This window comes from Saimiri boliviensis, chromosome 14, assembly GCF_048565385.1.
Source record: "Saimiri boliviensis isolate mSaiBol1 chromosome 14, mSaiBol1.pri, whole genome shotgun sequence".
Lineage (NCBI taxonomy): Eukaryota > Metazoa > Chordata > Mammalia > Primates > Cebidae > Saimiri > Saimiri boliviensis.
This window is the reverse complement of record NC_133462.1, coordinates 82,748,367-82,773,335: the sequence shown is the minus strand read 5'-3', so window position 1 is coordinate 82,773,335 and position 24,969 is coordinate 82,748,367. Positions and strand designations below refer to the sequence as shown.

The window sequence follows — 24,969 nt, the reverse complement described above, 5'->3', positions numbered from 1 at the left end:
TCAAAGAAAGGGGCAGTTGTCCACTACACCTTTTCCTCCTTTATTGGAAACAAATTACCTTACCCTTTATTTTTTAAATAACAGTTACCACATAGGAATACCTGTATCTTCTCAATAGCAGTCGGACACATCTGCCTATGTCAGTATCCATCTGAGATTTCTTCCCTCCTTTTACCATAAAGAATGAGAATCTTCTCCAGTACCAGAGTAATTCTTCCACTGGCTCTTTGGCCCTCTTGCCTTCCGCCTTCTTAGTCATTTGTTGCTGTCATTCTCTCCTCAGTCTCTCCTTAACCAAATGGTCCCATTAGCTTTTCTTGAGTTAGCATCCATCTTCTGTGGCTATTTACATGGGATGTTTTCTCATCCCTCTCCTATAATCACCGTGGCTCTCTACTATTTCATTGTCAGACTTCTGAAAGAGGTGCTTGTGTTCACAGGTTTTTAAATTTACTTATTTATTTATTTGAGACAGAGTCTTGCTCCATGTCTCTAGCAAAGTAGCTGGACCTCTTTATATTCAGAGCTCCAAGAATGAGCATTCTGGGCAGGAGGTGGGGGGCATGTCCTCACGTACAAGTGCTCATCCAGCCTCTGGGTGCATCAGGCTTGCTAACGTTCATTGGCCAGAGCAAATCATATGACCATCCCTGCTAGGGTGGAAGGGGCCTGCATCGGGTATGCATAGAGGGTTGGTTGACTGGGGGCCACCCGGGATAACTGAGTACCACACTGACCTTTTTAATCTTTCATGCTCATCACTAGTGCTTTTGGTTTTAGGCTGTCGCACGTGTTGTGCCCTCTACACAAAATAGTCTTTCTTCTCTTTATCTAGTTAATTCTTTCTCTCCCTTCACATCTCAGTTCTCGTGTCTTCTTTTTTTTATTTTTGAGACAGAGTCTTGCTCTGTCACTTAGGTGATTATAGGTCACTGCAGCCTTGAACAGCTGAGCTCAAATAATCCTCCCACCTCAGCCCCCTGAGTAGCTGAGACTATAAAGCAAATGCCACCATGCCTGGCTAATTTTTAAAAAAAATTTTTTATACAGATGAGGTCTTGTTATGTTGCCTGGGCTGGTCTTGATCTTCTGGCCTCAAGTGATCTTCCTGTGTTGGCCTCCCAAAGTGCTGGGACTATAATCAGGAGCCACTGCACCTGGCCCATATCATCATTGTTAAAGGAAGTTGCCTCCCGGAGTGTTTAGATCCGCTTATTTTAGGTTTTCATAGCACATAAATATTACTGCTTATAGTTAGAATTTTAATCTGATTTGATTTTTATCTTCTCCAGTAGATTTTTAAGTTACAGGAACTTGTTTCTATAGTAACTGTTATGTAGAAGACATTCATTAACTATTAATTAAATAGAGGAATTAAATAATCATCTGATTTGCCTTTTAGAGAGGTTTCCAAACTGATCTTCCTGCTTATATGCTCTTTTCTTTCCAGTCTGTCTGGCATATATCAGTTTATTATCACTAAAATAATGTATTATTCTAAACCACTATTATTATGGAGGTTTCTAGATTCTAGTTGAACAGTCTTTTTTGGAAAGTTTCCTCAAGATGGCTGATTAAGTGTGACATAGCTTTTCGCTATAGCTCTTTAAAGCCTCTACAGTGTGATTCCATTTAACCTTAGAGCCTTATCCCCATCTCTCCCTGCCCAGCTGGCTTTATCTCCTCTTGGTGCCTTTCCCTTAAGTTTGCCTTTGAGTCTTTGTTCTTATTCACTTATCTATTCTCTCACCTTCCTGCTCCTTCTCCAGGCCAGTCCTTCCCATCCTGAAGGCATCACTTCTGAAGTAAGCATGCCCTTGGCTCTGCCACGTATAGTCAGCCCTTGGTATCTGTGGGGGATTGGTTCCAGGTCCCTCACGGATGCCAAAACCTGAAAATGCTCAAGTCCTATTTATTTATTTATTTATGAATGAATGAACGAGTGAGACGGTGTCTTGCTCTGTTGCCAGGCTGGAGTGCAATGAGACGATCTCGGCTCGCTGCATCCTCCACCACCCGGGTTCAAGTGATTCTTCTGCTTCAGCCTCCCAAGTAGCTGGGACTACAGGCACATGCTACCATGCCCAGCTAATTTTTGTATTTTTTAGTAGAGATGGGCTTTTACCATCTTGGCCAGGATGGTCTGGATCTCTTGACCTCATGATCCGCCTACCTCGGCCTCCCCCCAAAGTGCTGGGATTACAGGCTTGAGCCACCATGCCTGGCCAGGTCCTTTATTTAGAATGGCATAGTATTTGCATGTAACTGACATGCATCCTCCCATATACTTTAATAACCTTAGATAACTTATAATGTATAATACAATGTACATGCTACGTAAATAGCTGTTATGTGGTTTTTAATTTTATTTGTATTACTTTTTAATTGCATTGTGTTTTAAAATTTTTTATTTCTTTAAATCTTTTCCATCCATGGTTGGTTAAGTCATAGATGTGGAACCCATGCATACAGAGGGCACACTGTACTTTATTTTCTGGAGATTTTTTTAGACTGTGTCTCGCTCTGTTGCCCAAGCTGGAGTACAGTGCTACAATCTCGGCTCACTGCAGTCTCTGTTTCCTGGGTTCAGGCGATTCTTCCATGTCAGCCTCCCCAGTAGCTGGGACTACAGGTGTGTGCTACCATGCCCAGCGAATTTTTTTATTTTTTGGTAGAGACGGGGTTTCACCATGTTGGCCACGCTGATCTCAAAGCCCTAGCCTCAAGTGATCTGCCCACCTCAGCCTCCCGAAGTGCTGGGATTATAGGCGTGAGCCACTGCGCCCAGCCCTGCTATACTGAGTTGAGTTATTCAATACTTTATGTGACCTGTTGATTTTTGTGCGTACTGACATTTGCCTCTGGGAAGTTATTTCCTTTGCTTTCAATCCTGCTTCTCCCCCGCCAACCCCCTTCCCATCCAGACCCTGGGCTGTTTCAGGGAAGAGGCTGCCTCTCATCCTGGGCCCTCATAGAGTCCAGCACGGCCAGCGCCTTGCACATGCGTGGCTCACAGTAAGCTTTGAATGGATATTTATCTGATTCTTTTTTCAGGGTGAAGAAAATCTTAAAACAAGCATTTGCACATTTTTAGCGGTTTTGTCACATTTGGACATTATTACTCAAAATATTCCAGAAAAGGTGAGTTTTAAGTTTGTAAGAATTTAAACTTGACTATAAAAAAATAATCTTATGTATTTGTACCAGTTTTTTTTATATGTAGAGCATTCCTGTGGTTTTTTTTTTCAGTTACTCCCTTTTCACTGCCCTGCTAATGTCCACATATATTAGATACAAATACCCAGTAAATGGGAATTACTCATTTACATGCATACACACTGAGGTGTGCTTGAGGACATACCAAATTTATAGACAAATTACTGGCTACGTTTTTGTTGATACTTGTATAAAATTAAGAATTATTTATAATTCTTAGGATTGTGATTACTTAGGATTCCTTAAACAGGACTTTCCTTACTGCATTCTGTGACTGAATGGTAGTTATTTAACAAATGCTCATGCAAAGTAGCTTATGGCCAGACTATTAAAAGCTGTTAGGCAACTGAAGGTGATATAAAATGACTGGCATCATTTGGAGTGTGCAGTACAGTTACTTCATGTTTCTCAGGTTTAGAACAATGTCCCCAGTGGGTTCTCACACAGATGAGCAGAAATCATAACTAATTTTGCTTAATCACCATGGCAACTGTTGAAGAATTTAGGAGAACCTGCCAGTAAGATTTGGAATAAGATTCTGTATTATTATATCCACTGAGAAGAATGTACTGATACACTGTAAACTCTAGGAGGAAACTTAATTGAAATAGTATTATTAAGTATTGAAAGTGCCATGAAAATATAAGGGAAAATACACTTTCCTAGAATTTTTCTTTCCGTTTTTCTCTTTTGACACGGAGTCTCACTCTGTTGCCCAGGCTGGAGTGCAGTGGCACACTCTCAGCTCACCACAACCTCTGCTTCCCAGGTTCAAGCAGTTTTCCTGCCTCAGCCTCTGGAGTAGCTGGGATTATAGGCGCACAGCACTAGCCTGGCTCATTTTTGTATTTTTAGTAGAGACAGGGTTTCACCATGTTGATCAAGCTGATCTGGAACTCTGGACCTTGTGATCCACCCGCCTTGGCCTCCTGAAGTGCTGGGATTACAGGCACGAGCCACTGTGCCTGGCCTAGAATTTTTCAAAGTGTTCTAGTTTTTAGACAGTGATATGTTTTTTATTAACTTGCTTCATCCATTCTAAGACAGTCCTTTCTCCACACCACATTTTAAGCTTTAAAATCATGATAACATTTTTAAATTGATGGTGTCTTGCAGTGTGTATCAGCCAGATGGCAGTGTGTTACAGTTCCAGGAAAACTTGTTCACACTTTCCGTAAGATCAAGAAGGCTCTGGCATCAGACAAGATCAAATGTTATCTTTCTGTTTTAAACATATGCAGGAAAGAGATTTGCTTACAATCTATTGTGAAAGCTAAGACAGCGGACATTGTCCTGTTGCCCAGTAGATCAATAGCCTAAGAATAGTTTAGACACATTCTGAAAAGGAATTTATCTTAAAAGATGTTCACGTTAGATCTGGTAAAAAATAACGTGTTATTTTTCCATCAAGCCCTTTTTGTACTTACCATATATTACATATTTTAGATTTATTTTTTTATTTTCAAAGCATCCAAAATGGAACACCAATTAGTAGAATAGAATAATTTCCATTTCAACACCTTAGAAAAAAAAAAACAGATTTAACATACCTAAGAAAAGGCCAAACTGATTTATTTTGTCAGTCTCTTTATTTCTGATACATAAAGTCCATTGTTACCTAGATAAATATAGGGTTGACTTCTTGGAAGCAATCACTTAAGACTTTCTGTTTTCTTCAAAGTGTCTTACTTAACCTGTATATGGATCTGTACTGAGCAGTTAGAGATTGAAAACAATTGTCAAACACGACAGAGGCTGTAACCGCCCAGTGGGCTCACCTTTTCTGCCGCCTAAACAGAGCTGATTTATCAAGACAGGAATTGCAATAAAGAAAGAGTATGCAGAGCTGCTTGTACGGGAGTCTGGAGTCTTATTATTACTCCAATCAGTCTCGCTGAGCATTCAGGGATCAGCATTTTTAAGGATAATTTGGTGGGAGGGGGAAGGCCAGCGAGTCGAGGGTGTTGATTGGTTGGGTGGGAGATGAAATCATAGGGTTGAGGCATCCTTTTGTGCTAAGTCAGTTCCACGGTGGGGGCCACAAGATCAGTTGATCAGTCTGGGTGATATCAGCTGGTCCATCACGTGCAGGGTCTGCAAAATATCTCAAGCACTGACATTAGGAGCAGTTTAGGGAGGGTCAAAATGTTGTAGCCTCCAGCTACATGACTCCTAAACCATAATTTCTAATCTTGAGGCTAATTTGTTAGTCCTACAAAGGCAGTCTAGTCTTTAGGCAAGAAGCAGGTTCATTTTGGGAAAGGGCTGTTACCATCTTTGTTTTAAACTATGAACTAAGTGCCTCCCAAAGTTAGCTATGCCCAGGAATGAACAAGGACAGCTCGGAGGTTAGAAGCAAGATAGAGTTGGTTAGGTCAGATCTATTTCACCGACTTGGTCACAATTTTGCAGTGGTGGTTTCAAAGTCAGAGCTCAAAGTGTTCCTATAAAAGTAAAAAGGAAGAAAAAAACAGCCTTTCATAATTATGCTCATAGTTGTGTATTGTCCTGTCAGCTTGTTCATTGTATAAAGTGAGCAGAACATGAGAATTCAGGAGCAGAGCTTTTTACACTGATACATATAAAAGCATCAGTTAAGTCTCTAAAGCCCCAGCCAAGCAATCACTGGCAATATCAACATTTTGAGTATAGGCTCCATAGGAAGCACTGCTTTCCCTTTTGAGAATTACAGTAGGTTTTTTTTTTAATTTAATTTAATTTTATTTTTTTTTAAATTTTATTTACAAGTAATGTATACTTAGCTCCAAGATCTTGGTTGCTAACACCATTCTCCAATAAAAGGAACCAGGGATCCCTGAAGAAATATCTGATTCTAGAACTAGGGCAGAAGGTATACAAGATGAGCCTAGAGCATCTTGTAGAGTCAGAAAGCAGGGCAGAACTTTACACATACACAAGAGTGATGTGAGATGGGCGTGCAGAGGGAAGGTGCTCCCAGTGGCTAAAGCTGAAACAGTGTGAGCAACAAAGTAAAGCAGTATTGGATTACAACTCAAAGAATAAAATAAATATCCCCGAGCCCACACTGGTATAAATAAATGATCATATCAATAAATGAGTCCAGGTGCGGTGGTTCATGCCTGTAATCGCAGCACTTTGAGAGGCCAAGGCAGGCAGATCACTTGAGGTCAGGGGTTCGAGACCAGCCTGGCCACCATGGTGAAACCCCGTCTCTAATAAAAATACAAAAATGAACCAGGTGTGGTGGCGGGTACCTATAATCCCAGCTACTCAGGAGGCTGAGGCAGGAGAAGTGCTTGAATCCGAGAGGCAGAGTTTTCAGTGAGCTGAAGTTGTGCCATGACACTCCAGCCTGGGTCACAGAGCGAGACTCCATCTCAAATAAAAAAAAAAAGAAGGGATGGACTAGACAAATCTCTTGTAAAAAAATTACAAGTAATTTTTATAGATGCTCTGTCCTGAAGGAGGGGGAGCATGACTTTTCCCTCCTTCAGTGTGGACTGCATGGAGTGACTTCCTTCCCAATGGGATCGTTATAACAAAAGACTGTAACAAGGACTATGGAAGTTATAAGCCAGGAATTGTGGACAAAAACCAGGGTATATCATAACATCACATGTTGTAATGTTGGCAGTACAGTCACTGACCTTTGGCAAATGATGACATGTTGAGTAAAGGAATGAGAGAAAGAGGATTATTTATATCTGTTTATATCTTTCTCAGAGAAACTTTGGGTACCTGAAGTGTGTTATCAGCCATGCTGATGCCTTTAGTAAACTATTCTTTGAATATGGATGTTTTTATTTTGTCAGTAGAAACTGGGCTGCCAGGAGCAGCATGGTGAGCATTTCCACATGAGCCTTAGGGGAGAAGTACATTTGGTAGGAGCATCAAAATAGCTTCTGATATTTTCTTAAAAGTTTGGATCTGTCTGATTCCTTCATTAATATATGTCACTTCCTTTGACTTTCAATTATCTATTGAGTCATGTGATTTTAGAAAGCAAGGGATTGCATGAAATCTCTGGGCTGTAAAGACTGAAGTTCACAGGAAAAGACTACAGGGAAATGGAAACAGTTTTATTATTTTCCCCTCACTTCTTAGTTTTCCTGCCACTACTCAGTACTGTGTGGGTTCAGGATCACCATTCAGGAAGGCAGAGTAGCTCAGAAATAGTGGCAAGGTGGAATACAGCACTTCGTGTGGTATATCGCTCTAGGAGCATTTTCAAGCTGCCAAAAGTGGGACTCTTGAATAATATTTCTCACTTTTTCAGCACAAATTAAGATAATAAGTGACGGAGGCTCCATTTGAAACACACTGCGGTGGTATAATGATTAGCATAAAATGTACTTTTTTTCAAATTAACCCAGGTACTAGAGTATGGGGTGAAAATGTACTGCAGCATCAATGAAAACTAGAGCTGGGAGAATGCTTTTTTTTCCATGAGAAAATCGCCAATGCCAGTGCACGTAATTTGTCCAGGAGGGAAGAATGAGAGGCCCTGGTAGCAAAGCCAATGAAAGAAGTAATGCTAGGAGCAGTTTTATCATTCTGATACTTTTTTGTGTCATGCAAGTAAGGGTAAAATGGCTGTGTTTTGAAGAATTTATCGCCTTTCTTTTCAGAAACTCATTCTGAAGCAAGCCCTTATTGTTGTGCTGCAGTGGTGCTTCAATCACAATTTCAGTGTTCGACTGTATGCTTTAGTTGCTCTTAAGAAACTCTGGACCATGTGTAAAGAGTTACGAGTTGAAGAATTTGATGCCCTGACCCCTGTGATTGAATCCAGCCTCCATCAAGTGGAAAGCATGCATGGAGCAGGGTAAGGAGCCTTTGTGGCCCTCTTGATCCTCGTCACCCTCCAGCAGGGCCCACAGGGAGAGGGTGGTGCCCATGCCACATCAGCTTCTCCTCCTTCCACATCCTTGTCCTGCCGTCCTGGAACACCGAGGGCTTGGACTGGGCCAGGCATAAGCAGCTCACTATGAGGTGTAATTAATTACAGTGAATTGTCAGCTCCACCTTGACCTCTTATTGCCCTTTTATCCTCAATCTTTTATTGTGCAAGTAATCTTTTACATACTTTTAGATGTTTCTCTTTAGTATAGCTAAATGTCATCCTATGTTGTTTGAGGACTGCTTAGAAGTGACAGGACCTGACTTTAAAGACATGCTCTTAACCTCTCAATATTAGTTACAGCTAAAGGCTTTTCTCTCTTGTCTATGAGAACTCTCCAATTCCCCAAACAAAATCATACATGGAAGCTCCGTATCAAGCAGGTGACATGGAGGGGATGTTAGGTCTTATGTTTAAATCTTTAATACATCTGGAGTTAATTTGTGTGTAAGGTATAAGGAAGGGGTCCAGTTTCAGCTTTCTGCATGTGGCCAGCACCATTTGTTAGACAGGGAATCCTTTTCCCATTGCTTGTTTTTGTCATGTTTGTCAAAGATCAGATAGTTGTAGATGTGTGGTGTTACTTCCGAGGCCTGTGTTCTGTTCCATTGGTCGATATCTCTATTTTGGTACCAGTACCATGCTGTTTTGATTACTGTGGCCTTGTAGTATAGTTTGAAGTCAGGTAGTGTGATGCCTCCACTTTGTTCTTTTTGCTTAGAATTGACTTGGCTATGCAGGCTCTCTTTTGATTCCATATGAAGTTTAAGGTGTTTTTTTTCCAGTTCTGTGAAAAAGGTCATTGGTAGTTTGATGGGAATAGCATTGAATCTATAAATTACTTTGGGCAGCATGGCCATTTTCATGATATTGATTCTTCCTAACCATGAGCATGGAATGTTTCTCCATCTGTTTGTGTCCTCTCTTATTTTGTTGAGCAGTGGTTTGTAGTTCTCCTTGAAGAGGTCCTTCACATCCTTTGTTAGTTGTATTCCTAGGTATTTTATTCTCTTTGTAGTTGTGAATGGGAGTTCGCTCATGATTTGGCTCTCTGTTACTGGTTTATAGGAATGCTTGTGATTTTTGCACATTTGTATTACATTTACATTTAAATCTAAAGCATGAATAGGAACTAGGTCAATGAAGAGTAAAGGAAAGAGGTTTCTGTGTAGTTTGGGAACTCCCAGCCCCGCTCGATTTACCCAGAGCTTTAATTCAAGCAAGGCTGGTCTGACTGATGGAGAGAATAGGGTAATCACAAGATGGAGGGGGACAGGGCTGGGCTTGGGTTGATGTTGAGTGAATTGGGAAGCCAGCAAAAAGTTAAACTTGAGAATGACATCATCCACAGATCATAGGTGAGCAAGAGAGAGTGCAGGAAAATTGTGATTGAGATTAGTGTGAGATTAGTAGAGGGACAGAGAAATGGACAGGCTTTGAGGTAAGATAAATAAGAGACTAAAGTACTTAACTGGATTTATCAAAAGCCATTCAGTAGCATAGTTGGGGGATTGAAACCAAATTAAAATGGATCCAAGAAGGGACCAGGTGCAGTGACTCTCATCTGTAATCCCAGCACTTTGGGAGGCTGAGGTGAGTGGATTGCTTATACCCAGAAGTTCAAGATCAGCCTGGGCAACGTGGCAAAATTACACACACACGTGCATGGACACACACACACACACACACACACACACACACACGTGTTAGCCAGGTGGTGACATGCACCTGTAGTCCCAGCTCCTCGGGAGGCTGAATGGGAGAATCACCTGAACCCGAGAAGTTGAGGCTGCAGTGACCTGAGTTCACACCACTGCACTCCAGCCTGGCAACAGAGTGAGACTCTGTCTCAAAAAAAAAAGAAGTCCAAATGTGGATAGGATAATACATTAACATATATTACATCAGAGTGGTAGGTTTATTGGTGTCTATACTTTTTTTACCTGAATATTTGGAATAGTTAAAATATTTTGTATATTAATTTTTCAAAAAATAGGTGATGAGGAAGGTAAGGCATAGCCAACTTATTTAGAAAATTATCTCAAAAAACTGTATTAGAGGCCGGGCGCGGTGGCTCAAGCCTGTAATCCCAGCGCTTTGGGAGGCCAAGGCGGGTGGATCACGAGGTCAAGAGATCGAGACCATCCCGGTCAACATGGTGAAACCCTGTCTGTACTAAAAATACAAAAAATTAGCTGGGCATGGTGGTACGCGCCTGTAATCCCAGCTACTCAGGAGGCTGAGGCAGGAGAATTGCCTGAACCCAGGAGGCGGAGGTTGCGGTGAGCCGAGATCGCGCCATTGCACTCCAGCCTGGAGTAACAAGAGCGAAACTCCGTCTCAAAAAACAAACAAACAAACAAAAACTGTATTAGAAAGTTCAACAGCTAGTTGTGGATGTACTGTCAAAGAGGGCTTCTGTTTCATTTTTGGTAACCTTGTTTTTTTTTTTTTTTTCTTTTTTTTTGAGACAGAGTTCTTTTGCTCCTGTTGCCCAGGCTGGAGTGCAATTGCCTTATCTTGGCTTACTGCAACCTCTGCCTCCCGGGTTCACGCGATTCTCCTGCCCCAGCGTCTGAAGTAGCTGGGATTACAGGCATGCGCCACCACATCTGGCTAATTTTGTGTTTTTAGTAGAGATGCAGTTACTCCATGTTGGTCAGGTTAGTCTTGAACTCCCGACCTCAGGTGATCTGCCCATCTTGACCTCCCAAAGTGCTGGAATTACAGGCGTGAGCCACTGCACCTGGCCACGTTAGTTGTTTTTAGGTGATATTCATAGATAGGAAGTTGAACATGTGGAAAGGCATCAAATAAAAATGAGACAGTCTCCTTCCTCCCTTCTCTCACCAAAGTTGAAACCCCAGTAAACTGACTCTTAACAGCTACCTACTATTCCATTGTATAGCTGTGCCTTAAGTTATCTCTTGAGTCCAGTACTGATGGACACTTTAATTTAAAGGTTTGGTTTTGTTTTTTTAAAATTAGATATAAAAGCCCTTTTGAAAAGGCTGAAGGAAAGGCTAGAATAGAGAAGAAGGGAGATGCAGAAGTTGGGGGAGATGGGCAAAACTCAGGGGAATGCCATCAGTTCAGGGGGTATTGCCCTTTGAAGAGACATTCTTGAAAATGAAGGAGAAAAGAGGATAGGTGGGTATAAGGAGGTGGCAGGAAGAAGGATCTCTCACTCCTATCTCCTGTGATGTGTGAGGCATGGCTGTCTGCTGTTATTGAGAGGGTCCGGTAAAGAGTAGGAACTCTGGGGAGTGGATACATTGGTCGGAGCAGGAGAGTGGTCTTGCCAGAAAAATATCTTGAAATTGCTGCTTAGTTTATGGGTTGATGATCATGAATTTCATCTGAAACCTGCCTGTCATGTTGTATAATTTGTATTCCTACCTTTCTTGCCTTTTAAATCATAAACTTGACAACACATGTTTTAAAAATTTAAACTCTGCTCATAGTAAATTTGTCTGGTTTGTGAAAGTGGGTACAGTTTGGCTATGTGCTGTGAGTCTTTGGAGTAGAAAAAGGAACTTTTATGTAATGTTTTTCTCTCCTGGAAAAAAAAGTTAACTGCCAGACATAGGTTTAAGGTTCCATTTCAAAATGTGAAATTTAATGTCAGTTTTTAAAGTATATGTTGATCTTGGAGAGGTGTGTATAAATCTTAGGATAAAGTTCACAAAATTTTCTGTTCCTTCTCAGCTCTGCAGCCCCTCTTTAAGATATCTAATTGATTCTCCCTCACCAGAATTGTTTCATTTGTTTGTGGCTCGTACCTTATTTTTAATCCTTAGGAATGCCAAGAAGAATTGGCAACACATCCAGGAGCATTTCTTTTTTGCAACATTTCACCCACTCAAGGATTATTGTCTAGAGGTGAGTGGAGAATATCATTTGTAAATTCTCTACTGTATCTTTAATCCTGATGCTTCCTCTCTGTTTTTGTTGAAAGGTTATGATTAGGGCAAATCTTTTTCCTTGCTTACAAACATCGCCTTAACATTTTAAAGTTTTAAGTTTGTCAGTTTATGCAGATGACTTGCTTTCATTTCACTCTAAAGCAGTGAAAATTGGCTAGTCATTTTCACTTTCTATTTCTCAGGCAGTGTCTGGCTTGTAAACAATGGAAGGGAATATTTAACTCTAAACAGAAATCTGTTCTGACATTAAAAGGAAATGAGTGAGAACATTTGTGCAGGTGAGATTTTATTGTACTGAAGCCCATTGTTAATGAAAGAACAAAAAGATAAACTCTTTTGTTAATGGCATTTTTTAAGTTCTGGGTAATGAAAATGGTATAGCAAATGATACATCACCTCACTGTAACAAAATGTGCTTATATAATTTTAAGAACCATAAACATGCTTATTGTGATTAACATGTAAATTAATTCAATATGTAAATCATTAGACGTTGCATAAATTATGTTACTTTCTAGCTTTTTCAACTCTAATTATAATGTGCCGTTCTTGAATTTAAATCATTTGACCTAGTGCTTTCCCTCTGAAGAACTTACAAGTTATTGGTAACTTAAGCTACTGTGCATAAGCAAGTTTTTTGGTGGATTACTAAGATTACTAATAAACTGGTCTTTAAAAAATAGAGATCTATATATTGTGAGATATGCATCATAGAACACTAATGTGTTTTTTCTGCTGCTTCACTGCAAGTATGACTTAGGATTTTTCAAAGATTTTAACATGCTCTGCTCTGTGTTCTTTAGCGTCCAGAATGCTTTGTCTGGCATCTTTCTGCAGGACTCCTCTAGTAACCCTGTAGTGTTAAGTCTACCTTTTCCTATTCAGTTCTCCAACAGGAGTAAGTCCTTTGCCTCCCTCCTTGCCCCCCTCATCCTTGTCTTTGACCACCTCACTCTCATATGTTGTATGTTTTAGTCTCCATTAATGAGATGAATTAAAACTATATATGTAAATAAAATAATGGGACTTAATGGTTCACAAGAACTGTGTCTCTTCATTTATTTGGAGCTGTACTTGGTGCTCCCCTAATCAGCATGTAGTCATGATCATTAGGACAGTTGAAGTTTGCACAGGTATGGCTAGCATGAAGAAAACCATATTCATTCTCAAACCTGTCATGAACACATGTGCATGCTGTTCAGTTTGTTTCATTTTTAAGTTGCCTGTTACTTGGACCTCTGCTTCCTATGTACATATCACTGTTGGTCATTTTCTGGTTTAGTTCTTTTAGTAGGTAAGAGAAGGAAAGAAGGGCCGGGCGCGGTGGCTCATGCCTATAATCCCAGCACTCTGGGAGGCCGAGGTGGGCGGATCACCTGAGGTCGGGAGTTCAAGACCAGCCCGACCAACATGGAGAAACCCTGTCTCTACTAAAAATACAAAATTAGCCAGGCGTGGTGGTGCATGCCTGGAATCCCAGCTACTCTAGAGGCTGAGGCAGGGGAATCGCTTGAACTTGGGAGGCGGAGATTGCGGTGAGCCAAGATCGCGCCATTGCACTCCAGCCTGAGCAGACAGAGTTTCAGCCTTGTGGAAAAAAAAAAAAAAGAAAAGCAAAGGAGGATTGCTCGCCTGGGGATTGTTTACAGTGGTACCAGACTATGCCATTTTCACAAAACAAAGTGTTTTGTGAAAACACTATGCTGTTGTAATCTGATTTTATCCTCATTTTGCAAATGAGGAAGTTGAAGCCAAGAAAGGCTGGATCACTTGCCTAACATCACACAACTAATTATATTAGTCAAACTGGAATTCAGATTCTGAATTTATCTAATGCTTATGAGAGTGAAAGACTTGTCATGAAAAAAGCTTCAGCTTGATTGCCTTTGGAGGTATTTAGTTATCAGTAAATTGCACTTATCCAGATACTGTCCATCATTAGAATTGATTACTTCTGAAACATTGTTTTTATTAGGCACGCACTGGTTTATTACACACAGCTAGAAGTACTGGAGTACAAGTTCTGCCTCCTCTCAGAGATTCCCTAAATTAATCCTCTGATTTCTCAGAGAAGATGAGAAATATACGTAGATAGTTGCTATAAGATATAAATGAAAGTATGTAATTTGATCAGATACAGTTGGGAGACTATATCATTAATAATTAAGTTGTATTTTAGATGTGTTGTATATTTCTTCGTTATTTTTAAAGGAAGAAATTTAGATTTTATAATTCTCTTTTCAGACCATATTTTACATCCTTCCACGCCTTTCAGGCCTCATTGAAGATGAATGGATCACCATCGATAAATTTACCAGATTCACTGATGTTCCTTTAGATGCGGGATTTCAGTGGTGCCTTTCTCAAACTCAACTTGGTAAACTAAAACCAGGTGACTGGTCTCAGCAGGACACAGGTAAAAGAGAATTTTCATTTTATTTTTATTCCCCTTGTTGATCTGGTTAGATCTTTTTTTGATTTAAGTTACTTACGACAGGTAGTTAATAATCTCACTAAAATTAACATGGGAACTCTGCCTTTTCAGTTAGGAAAAAGGCAGTGAAAAAGTGTGGCATAACTTTGACTGACACTTTTAGTTGAAAGTTAACTTTGCTATTTAAAAAAAAAAAAAGCCAAAGAAAGCCTGATCTGTGTATATAAAGCTGATGGCCAGTGGTCTCTCTTTTAAGTGTAATTGTTCATTAATACTCATTGCTTTTCTACTGTATATTTCTGTAAAAATAAAAATTTCTGAAAGGACCAAATGAGGAAATCTCTTTTTTTTTGTCCTCTTTGGGACTAAACCACAGCTCTTGATTCTGGTCCCCTCTTGGTTGGTTGCACGCCACTTCCTGTGTTATCCCTTCTCCCCTGCCTCACCCTTCCCTGTACCCGAACGCCTTCCCTTCAGCTTCCTCTGGAACCCACGTTCTTCTCTTCCTCCTCCTCCTTTCCCTTCACAGTCAAGCTGCCCTAAAACCCGAGGATCGAGTTCCCTAACTCAATTTAAAAATCACAGCTAACCTTTCTAATAGCTGTAGTTCACCTTCCTGTCTGCCACTCACATTTTAGCCTACCTCTGGCTCTCTCCAACCCATAACCACCTTTGAAACTTCTTTCAGGAAATTAGAAATTTTCTTTCCGTTTCCATTACACAGTCTGAGTGGACAGATAGACACTGCCCTCGGATCACACCTGCCCTTTCTGTGCCACGTATTTGCCAAGTCTCTCGCCATCCTGACTTTCCTCCCCACTCTGGCCCTTCTCGCTCAACGAGTCCCCCACTTGCCGCCGACGTTGGTGCTTCTGTAAACTTTTCATGTCTTCAGGACTCACATGTGACTTGTTGAAAAGGCCAATTACGGGTCTGGAACCACCCTTAGTTTAATTCAGTATCTCTGGAGAAGAGTTCTGGGAAAATGCAATTTTTTAATCAAGCCTCTGGATGGTTCACTAATGTGTTTTAAGACATACTGTCCTAAATGTATTCATTCAACAACGATTGATTGCCTCCTACGTGCTGTACTTGAGACAAAGTCCTTGCCTCACAGAGCGCACGTTCTTACAGAGGAGTGAACCCGTACCTAACAGAGTGTCTGGTAGTAGAAGTACTGTGAAAAAACAAAGCAGGGTAAAGAGAGGGACAGAGGGTAAGAAAGATCTTTCTAAGGAGTTGACATTGAACAGAGACCCCCCAAGGAAGTACAGGCAAGGCAGGCCGAGGTCTGTCTGGGGGAGAGCTTTACTGGAAAAGGAAGAGTAAATATGAAGATTCTGGAGCAAAAGACAGTGACAGGAGGCACTTCCCAGAGTGGTTGGGTAGAGCCTGGGAGGAGATGGAAGAGGATGGCATAGACAGCTGTCGAGTTCTGCCATAAAGTGGAGAAGGGGAGTAAGGTGTTACTGGATTGGCAAAATGGCTGATGAGGTCTGTTTGTTCTGCTTGCTTTTGGAAAAGAGAGGCATGTTGTAATAGGCTTTTCATGCTGAGGCTTAAATGTTAGGATCCCCCTAAATACGTTTTTTCTTTTTTATGAAAGTTTTGCTTCATTTTTAATTGACAAACAATAATGGTACATATTTATGGGGTACAGTGTGAAGTTTTGATACATATATACATCGTGTAATGGTCAAATCAGGGTAATTAGCATGTCCATCACGTCTCACCTTTGTGGTGAGAACACTGAAAATGCTCTCTTCTAGCCATTTGGAAGTATACAATACATTATGGTTGCCTATAGTCATCTTAATATACACTAGAACACAAGACCTTATTCCTGGCTGACTGTAACTTTGTACCCTCTGACCAACCTCTGCTGCCACTGAAGGTTTTCACTGGCCTGGTCTTCTTCTCACTCTTCATGCTCTCCCAGAACACATTGATTAACGTCCACAACCTGAAACCACCGCCTGTGTAACTGTAACTTTCAAATCCTTATCTGCTGTCCAGCCTCTTTCCTCAACAGACTGGACATTAGCATCGGGATATTCCTTAAGCTCTTGAAATATCACCATTTCCAAATTCGATTTGCCTTTCTGCCCAGAATTGCCTGCTCTGTATGCCCTATTAATGGTGTCACTCAACTATCATGGAAGTCGTTCTCGTCCTGTTTGCCTCTTTTTTAGCCCCTATTGTCTTAATTTAGAGTGGCATTCTCTTTACCTGGACTAGTACAGAAGCCTCTTAATGGTTTTCTAGCTTCCACATAGCTAGTAAGAGAGATTTCTCTGAAACACACAGCAGTCCTGGTACTCCCCTTCTTAAAATCCTTTAATGTCTTATCTGTAGAATAAATTATCTTTTTTTTTTTTTTTTTTGAGAGGAGTCTCACTCTGTCTCTCAGGCTGCAGGCTGAAGTGCAGTGGCACCATCTCAGCTCATTGCAACCTCTGCCTCCCGGGTTCAAGCAATTCTTGTGCCTCGTCCTCCCGAGTAGCTGGGATTACAGGGGTCCACCACCATGCCTGGCTAATGTTTGTATTTTTAGTAGAGACAGAGTTTCGTCATGTTGGCCAGGCTGGCCTTAAACTCTTGACCTCAGGTGATCCTCCCGCCTCGGCCTCCCAAAGTTATGGGATTACAGGCGTGAGCCACTGTGCCTGGCCAGTAGAATAAATGCTTTATCATTATATGCAAAGCTCTTTGATCTGAGCCATCTCCCTCCACTCCATTGCAGGCTGTGCACTAAGCCAAGGTACCTGCTGCTGCCTGAACCATGTTGCTCCCACATCCCAGGCCTGTGCACATGCTGTATTTACTGTCTGCTTTGCAGACTTTTACCGTCCTTCCCATGAGCCTTCCTGGGTCTTACTCTTTGCCTTTCCTTCCCCCAGACATTAGTAATCCCTTTCTGTGTGAGCATTACCTTCACTGTTGTACTGTGTTAAAATTATTTGCATGTCTGTCCTATCCTAAGTGAACTAAGTGCTCCTTGATTGCTCAGAAAGCAGTTTGGAGTAGGACAGAGTTGAGGAAGAGCTTCAGCAATAGAGTCTCCTTCCTGTACTACAGAGACCAAAGCTCTGCATCAGATAGACTAATAACGTTCTGTGTACTCATCAGTTTATTTAAGAGATAACTGCTTTATACAACATCCTTCATTTTAGAAGAGTTCCTCCAATAACTTGTAAAATTATTTTAGATATTTTATTATATTGTTTTCAGAAATAGTCTTTCCACAGAAAATCCTAATCCTCTATTGTTTGTAAGATAAACCATTATTTTATGTTCCTCCAAGGAAAAAAAAGTTACTAAACTATGATAGTCTGGATTCTAAGACATGTCTCAATTTCAGATATGCTAAAATGTGAAAAAATGTTTATCTTTTGTTTTCATGAAGTATCACAGTATTAGTTAGTAGAGCTGAATTTGAAAACTTAAAATTACTATTAAAAATGGCAATTGTGTCTGAATGCAAGTAAAGTTTTTTAGTTAATGCTTTGTTAAATCTCATTAAAAATACATATACAAAATAAAAAGAAAAAAACAAAAAGATATGTATACGTGTATAAATATACAGAAATAGATTCAGATTTATTTATATGTGGATTGTTTTCTTTTTCCTTCCCAGGTATGAATTTGGTCGAAGCAGATAACCAAGCAGAGTGGACTGACGTTCAGAAGAAGATTATCCCATGGAACAATCGTGTTCCTGAGTTAGACCTGGAACTCCTGCTTCAGGATCGTGCTGCCAGACTTGGAAAGTCAATTAGTAGACTAATCGTTGTGGCCTCGCTCATTGACAAACCAACCAATTTAGGAGGTAAAGTTGTAGATTTCCAGGAGCTTGCCTAAAATCTTTTAGTCTTAAATATTTTTTAATTAATCTGCTGCCATGGGAGCTCCAAAGGAACGTATGGGAGCTGATGAGTTTAGCATTGTGCTGGAAACAACTGTAATGACTCCAGGTGTTCTGTGCAGGACTGTGCAGGACCTGCGAGGTGTTTGGGGCTTCCGTGCTCGTTGTTGGAAGTCTTCAGTGCATCAGCGACAGACAGTTCCAGTACCTCAGTGTCTCTGCAGAACAGTGGCTTCCTTTAGTGGAGGTGGGTGGAAAGTAATTTATTATTAAAGTTCTTATAACAAAACCGCACATGTACCCGCGAACCTAAAATAAAAGTTTAAAAAGTTTGTAGAAATATTTTGTAGTGCTCTTTGTGTATTAGTTATTTTGCTTAATTTATAGTAGGGCCATCTTTAATCGTTTAAGAACAATGCTTAAAAGTAAAATACAGCCCACTTCTGTTTTTCTACTTATTTTTTTATAGGTCACATTTAGAAATCATCAATAATGTCGAATTCTGTTCAGTAAAATGTATCCTGTTACAGCTCACTCTTGATGTAGGATAATTCTTAGAAATTTATATCGTGTTGGGAGAGTTCTTTTTTATAATGTATAGTTCTGTCCATTTTCTTTTAAAAAGACCTAACAAGTTTAGGTTAATAAGTTTTTTAACTCTAATTCACAACAAGCAGGGCTGTAAGTGAATGAATGTTATGTTCTATTTAAACTAACATTCAGGTAAAACCACCTCAGCTAATTGATTATCTGCAGCAGAAGAAAACAGAAGGTTATACCATCATTGGAGTGGAACAAACTGCCAAAAGTTTAGACCTAACCCAATATTGCTTTCCTGAGAAATCTCTACTCTTGTTGGGGTAAGAAGCTTCTCTTGTCCATAGTATATTCTCGGAACCCCAGACTACTGGAAGATGTTACCTTTCTTTTCTTTTTTTCTTTCTTTTTTTTTTTTTTTTTTGATACGGAATTTCACTCTGTAGCCCAGGCTGGAGTGCATTGGCACAATCTCGGCTCACTGAAACCTCTGCCTCACAGGCTCATGTGATTTTTGGGCCTCAGCCTCCCAAGTAGCTGGGATTACAGGTGTGCTCTACCAGACCCAGAATTTCACCATGTTGGCCAGGCTGGTCTCAAACCCCTGACATCAAGTGATCTGCCCACCTCAGCATCCCAAGGTGGTGGAATTATAGGCGTGAACCACCATGCCTGATTAGGAAGATGTTACCTTTCTGTTTTACAGTTTATCTAGACTACTGCTCATACCTGCACTTCTCTTTGATTTATAACATTTATAAGAAGCCCCCTGGGTTTTCCTTTTATTTCATCTTTCTGGCATGGTCAGGTGAACATAGAATTGACCCATCAGTCTTTTTCTTAAACTCTTACTTATTTCCTGGTACCACAGATTTACTTCATTTGTTAATGTCTCTTTTAGTAACTTTCAGAATATCGAAGAGAAAAATAAATAAAAAATAAAAAATATCATAGAAAAAAATTTTTATACAGGAAAACTAACTTTTCTTCCATTTTCTTCCTCAGAAATGAACGTGAGGGAATTCCAGCAAATCTGATCCAGCAGTTGGACGTTTGCGTGGAAATTCCTCAGCAGGGCATTATCCGCTCACTGAATGTCCACGTGAGTGGAGCCCTGCTGATTTGGGAGTACACCAGGCAGCAGCTGCTCTCCCACAGAGACACCAAGCCATGATGCGCCTCTCTCAGTAAACTGCTGGTGCTGTTGAAAGTTTTTTTAAAAAAACTATTCGGACTAAAGAAACAGATTGTGAAATTTACTGTTATAATTTCTATTTCCTTTTTCTTGCAATTTAATGCCAAAAGTTTGTCATGTGCCTTAAATATATTACTATATATTTTCTCCTTTAATAAACACTTTTTGTTGTATTGTTTCTTTAATAAAATAAGCAATTGTGGAAATAAACCATGGATTTTTTTTTTTTAAAGATGGAATTGTGTTCTTGTTACCCAAGCTGGAGTGCAATGGCACAGTCTTGGCTCACCACAACCTCTGCCTCCTGGGTTCAAGTGATTCTCCTGCCTCAGCCTCCCAAGTAGCTGAGATTAAAGGCATGCACTACCATGCCCAGCTAATTTTTTGTATTTTTAGTAGAGACGGGGTTTCTCCATGTTGGTCAGGCTGGTCTTGAACTCCTGACCTCAGGTGGTCTGCACGCCTCAGCCTTCCAAAGTGCTGGGATTATAGGTGTGAGGCACCATGCCCAGCACCAATGGACTTTTTAAGAGATAATTTATTTCCTAGAAACTCCTGTTGTCAGAAATGTGGACTATAATCAAGCAGAGTTAAAGCAGCAATCATCTGTGAATACTCATACCCTTGAGTCATATGGAGACTGGGGAGCGTGAGGCAAAGTTCCTGAATGAAGTGGGGTCATCGGCCTCTGTGCTGCTTTCCATCTCCATACTCCCCTCAGGAAGCACGCTTGGCAGGATGTGGAGCCAGCGTCCCTTTGAGGCTCAGAATGCTCAGGTAATATAGGCTTTAATTTATTTTTAAAGCCATGACCAAGGCCATAGTCACTCATAATAAGTTTATGGCCAGCTGCGGTGGCTCACGCCTGTAATCTGCACACTTGGGAGGTTGAGGCGGGCGGATTACCTGAGCTCAGGAATTGAAGACCAGCCTGGCCAACATGGTGAAACTCTGTCTCTACTAAAAATACAAAATTTAGCTGGGTATGGTGACATGCACCTGTAATCCCAGCTACTTGGGAGGCTGAGACAGGAGAATCACTTGAACCTGGGAGGTGGAGGCTGTAGTGAGCTGAGATTGCGCCACTGCACTCCAGCCTGAGTGAGAGAATTAGACTCCATCTCAAAAAAAAAAAAAAAAAAAAAAAAGTGTATACGAAGTTTTTCATAGTACTTTTGCACAGACAGATCAAATAGTGGTTAGAAATAGTCTATATTCTGACAAGTATGAACATGGACCTAAAGGAGCTGAATTACTCCTGTGCATCATTGAAACAGAGTGGAACCTGTAAGTGTTGATTGACTGTTTCTGTTCTTTCAAATTTTTTCTCTGCTATTTATACTTAATTACTTATGGGTAATTGTCACTACCCAGCAATGAACTTCGATTATGTCTGGGTCCCTTTTAATAATATTTAAATTTAAGTTCATTACCTGTAAATATATTCGTCTGTAGTTTTCTTTTGAAATAACTTGGTTTTGCAGAAGGGATGCAAAGAGAGTACACAAAGTTTTCGTATACCCTTCACCCACATGCCTCTAATGTGATCTCTCATAACCATGGTGACCTTCAGCAAAACTAAGAAATTAACGGTTGACAGTGGTGCTCTTCACTATACATAGACTTGATTCAGATCTCCCATTTTCCACTCTGTTTTCTGCCCCAGGAGCCATCCCAGGATACCACATTGCATTTGCTCATCAAGTCCCCTTAGTCTCATATCTCTGACCAGATATTCAGTCTTTCCTTGTCTCTCATGACCTGGATACTTTTGAAGAGTACTGGCCAAGTATTCTGTACATGTCCCATAATTTTGGGTTTGTCTAGTGTTTTCTCATTAGACTGAGGTGGTGGTTTTGAGGAGGAATATGACAATAGTCACGTGCCTTCCATCACATCATGTCAAGTGGCGCATGGCACCAGCAGGATGTTCCACTCCGATCATTTGCGGAAGGCTGTGCTTGTCACATTCTTTGTGAATTTGCTCTCTGTTCTTTTCCTCAGTCTGTTAAAGGTAAGTGACTAAGCCCAGCCTATACTAAAAGGTAGGGAATGTAAACCCTCTGGGAGGGAGGAGGATCAAAGAATTCAGGGGCAGCTGTTAAAATTACCAGAGTAATTAATATTAGGGGGAATATTTGGATGCTATGCACATCCCTCTCAGTGGATGGAGCTAGGGGGATCTGTGTATGTCTTATCAACCCACGTACATATATATCTATAAATGTTTCTGCATTTGTCAGTCTAGATAGGTGAACATAAACATGACTTCGTACCAATTTCTCTGACACCAATCCAGCACCACAGGATTCATTCTAAGATTCACTTCTCACTTTCAACTGCTTTTTCTGACATAGACCTGTTTCCCATTATCTATATTTACTTTTTTGTTCAATCCTAATATAAACGTAGTTTCAGAATTGCAAATTTAGCAACGTGAATAGAGTTCTTTTTGCCCCATAACCTTACAGTATCTGGTCAAAACACTATTTTCCAGTTACTTAAGTCAGTCCCTTTCTTACCCACCTCTTTTAATAGGGTTATGTCATATATTTATAATACAGTTAGACTCATCACAACCTGCATTCCATATTGTAATCCCCCCGGTATCTTGGTTGATTCTATCTTAATGTGCATTCAGGGTCACTCTTTATAGTGCACAGTCTGGGTTTTGACAAATGTGAACTCATGGATCTACCACCACAGTGGCATAGAGAACAGTTTCATCACCCAAAGTTTGTGTAACCCCTTCATGGTCAACCCCTTTCCTCATCTCAGCCATTGGTCACCTCTGATCTGTTTTCTATCCTTTAGTTTCACCTTTTCCAGAATCTTAAAAATGGCGGCATGTAATATGCATTTGCGCTTCCCTTGACGTTTAATTTAAAAAAAAATGTATATATATATATAGCCTTTTGGATCTGGCTTTTTCACATAGGAAAGTGCATTTAAAGTTCGTCTATGTTGTGTGAATCAGAGTTCATTTTTCCTTATTTGTGAGTGGCATCCCATTGCACAGATGTATCACAGTTTATCCATTCCTCTGTTGTAGGCATCTGGATTGTTTCAAGTTTTTGGTGATTATGAATGAAGCTGCTTCAAATAAATATCGATACATAGGTTTTGTTTTCAGTTCATTTGGTGAAATACCTAGGAGTATGATTACTGGGTTATAAGGTAAGTGTATGTTTAACTCTGTAAAAAACTTTTCCAAAGGGGCTTTATTTTTTGCATTTTCCACCTGCAGTGAATGCCTGTCACTCTGCATCCTTGTCAGCACTTGGTATTGTCAACGTTTTAATTTAAGCCACACTAATAGGTGTGTAGTGATATATCATTGTGGTATTAATTTGCATTACTCTAATGTTTAATAACATGGGGCATCTTTTCATATATTTTTCAGAGTATATCTCTGAGAAGTATATACAAAGTCTTATTTTTAAAACCAGATTGTTTTTGAGAATAAGATTTATTCTGTATACAAGTTCCTCATAAAACGTGATTTGCAAATATTCTCTCTCAGTCTGTATTTTATCTTTTCATCATTTTAAGAAAGAACTTGTTTTCTTTTTTTTTTTTTTATTGCATTTTAGGTTTTGGGGTACATGTGATGAACGTGCAAGATTGTTGCATAGGTACACACTTGGCAGTGTGGTTTGCTGCCTTCCGTCCCCTCACCTGTATCTGTCATTTCTCCCCATGCTATCTCTTCCCACCTCCCCACTCCCCCGCCCCTCCCCCAAAGAACTTGTTTTCTATAAGTTTTATCGTTTTTACATTTAGCTCTGTGATCCATTTTGAGTCACTTTTTGTATAAGGCATGAGGATGTTAAAAAGTTTTTTTTTTGGTGTGTTTGAATATCCAGTTTTTCTAGCACTATTTGTTGAAGATTATCCTTTCTCTGTTGCAATGCCTTTGTGCCTCTATCCAAACACAGTTGACTATTTGTATGGGTCTCTATTGTTCCATTAAACTAGATCTTTCCTTTTGCCCATACCATACCGTGTTGATTACTGTACCTTTCAAATAAGTCTTGAAATCAAGTAATGTGACTCCTCCAACATTGTTCTTCTTTTTAAAATTGACTGTTTTAGTTCCTTCGCTTTTCCATATAAATTTTAGAATCAGTTTGTCAATATCTGCAAAAAAGCTTATTGAGACTTTGATTGGGGTTGTATTGAACCTATATATCAAATTGGAGAAACTTTAACAATATCTTAACAATAGTGAATCTTCGAATCCGTCAACACAGTACAGTCATCCCCCCGTATCCATGGTGGATCAGTTCCAGGACCCTCTGCAGGTACCAAAATCTGAAGATACTCAAGTCTCTTATATAAAATGGTATAATATTTGCATTTAACCTATACATATCCTCCCTTATACAGGCATACCTCATCTTATTGCACCTGATTTATTGTGCTTCACAGATAACGCGTTTTTTACAAACTGAAGGTTTGTGGCAACCTTGTGTCAAGCAAATCTATCTGTGCCATTTTCCCAACAGGGTGTGTCTCTGTGTTAACGTTTTGCTACTTCTCACAATATTTCAAATGTTTTCATTGCTTTATCTGCTGTGGTGATCTGTGATCAGTGATCTTTAGTGTTACTTTTATAATTGCTTTGGGGTGCCACAAACTGCACCCATATAAGACGGTGAACTTAATTGATAAATGTGTGTGTTCTGACTGCTCCTCTCACTGACCCCTATCTCCCTCCTTCTTAGGCCTCCCTATTCCCTGAGACAACAATATTGAAATTAAGCCAATTAATAACACTATGGATGGCCTCTAAGTGTTCAAGTGAAAGGAAGAGTGGCAAGCCTCTCACTTTAAGAGCCAGAAATGATTACGAGCTTGGTGTGAGCATTGTGGCTCACACCTGTAATCCCAGCACTTTGGGAGGCTGAGGCA

At 40.2% G+C, this 24,969-nt stretch overlaps 1 protein-coding gene across 6 annotated transcripts in view; it reads left to right on the top strand.

Moving 5' to 3' along the window:
* The window catches only part of TARBP1 (tRNA guanosine 2 -O-methyltransferase TARBP1), a 77,663-nt gene extending 57,398 nt beyond the window's left edge, over positions 1-20,265 (top strand). For 2 of the 6 annotated variants that reach the window (XM_039464284.2, XM_074385334.1), the window contains 8 exons: positions 3,055-3,141; positions 7,827-8,023; positions 11,899-11,980; positions 14,269-14,440; positions 18,096-18,287; positions 18,446-18,570; positions 19,047-19,183; positions 19,866-20,265. In XM_039464284.2, the coding sequence (XP_039320218.2) occupies positions 3,055-3,141; positions 7,827-8,023; positions 11,899-11,980; positions 14,269-14,440; positions 18,096-18,287; positions 18,446-18,570; positions 19,047-19,183; positions 19,866-20,034 (1,161 nt within the window). In that variant the 3' untranslated portion in view covers positions 20,035-20,265. Of the gene's footprint in view, positions 1-3,054; positions 3,142-7,826; positions 8,024-11,898; positions 11,981-12,206; positions 14,441-18,095; positions 18,288-18,445; positions 18,571-19,046; positions 19,184-19,865 lie in introns of those variants that run through there. The other 4 variants (XR_012513607.1, XR_012513608.1, XR_012513609.1 and 1 more) reach the window with 4 other exon arrangements.
* The last annotated feature ends 4,704 nt before the right edge of the window (positions 20,266-24,969 follow it).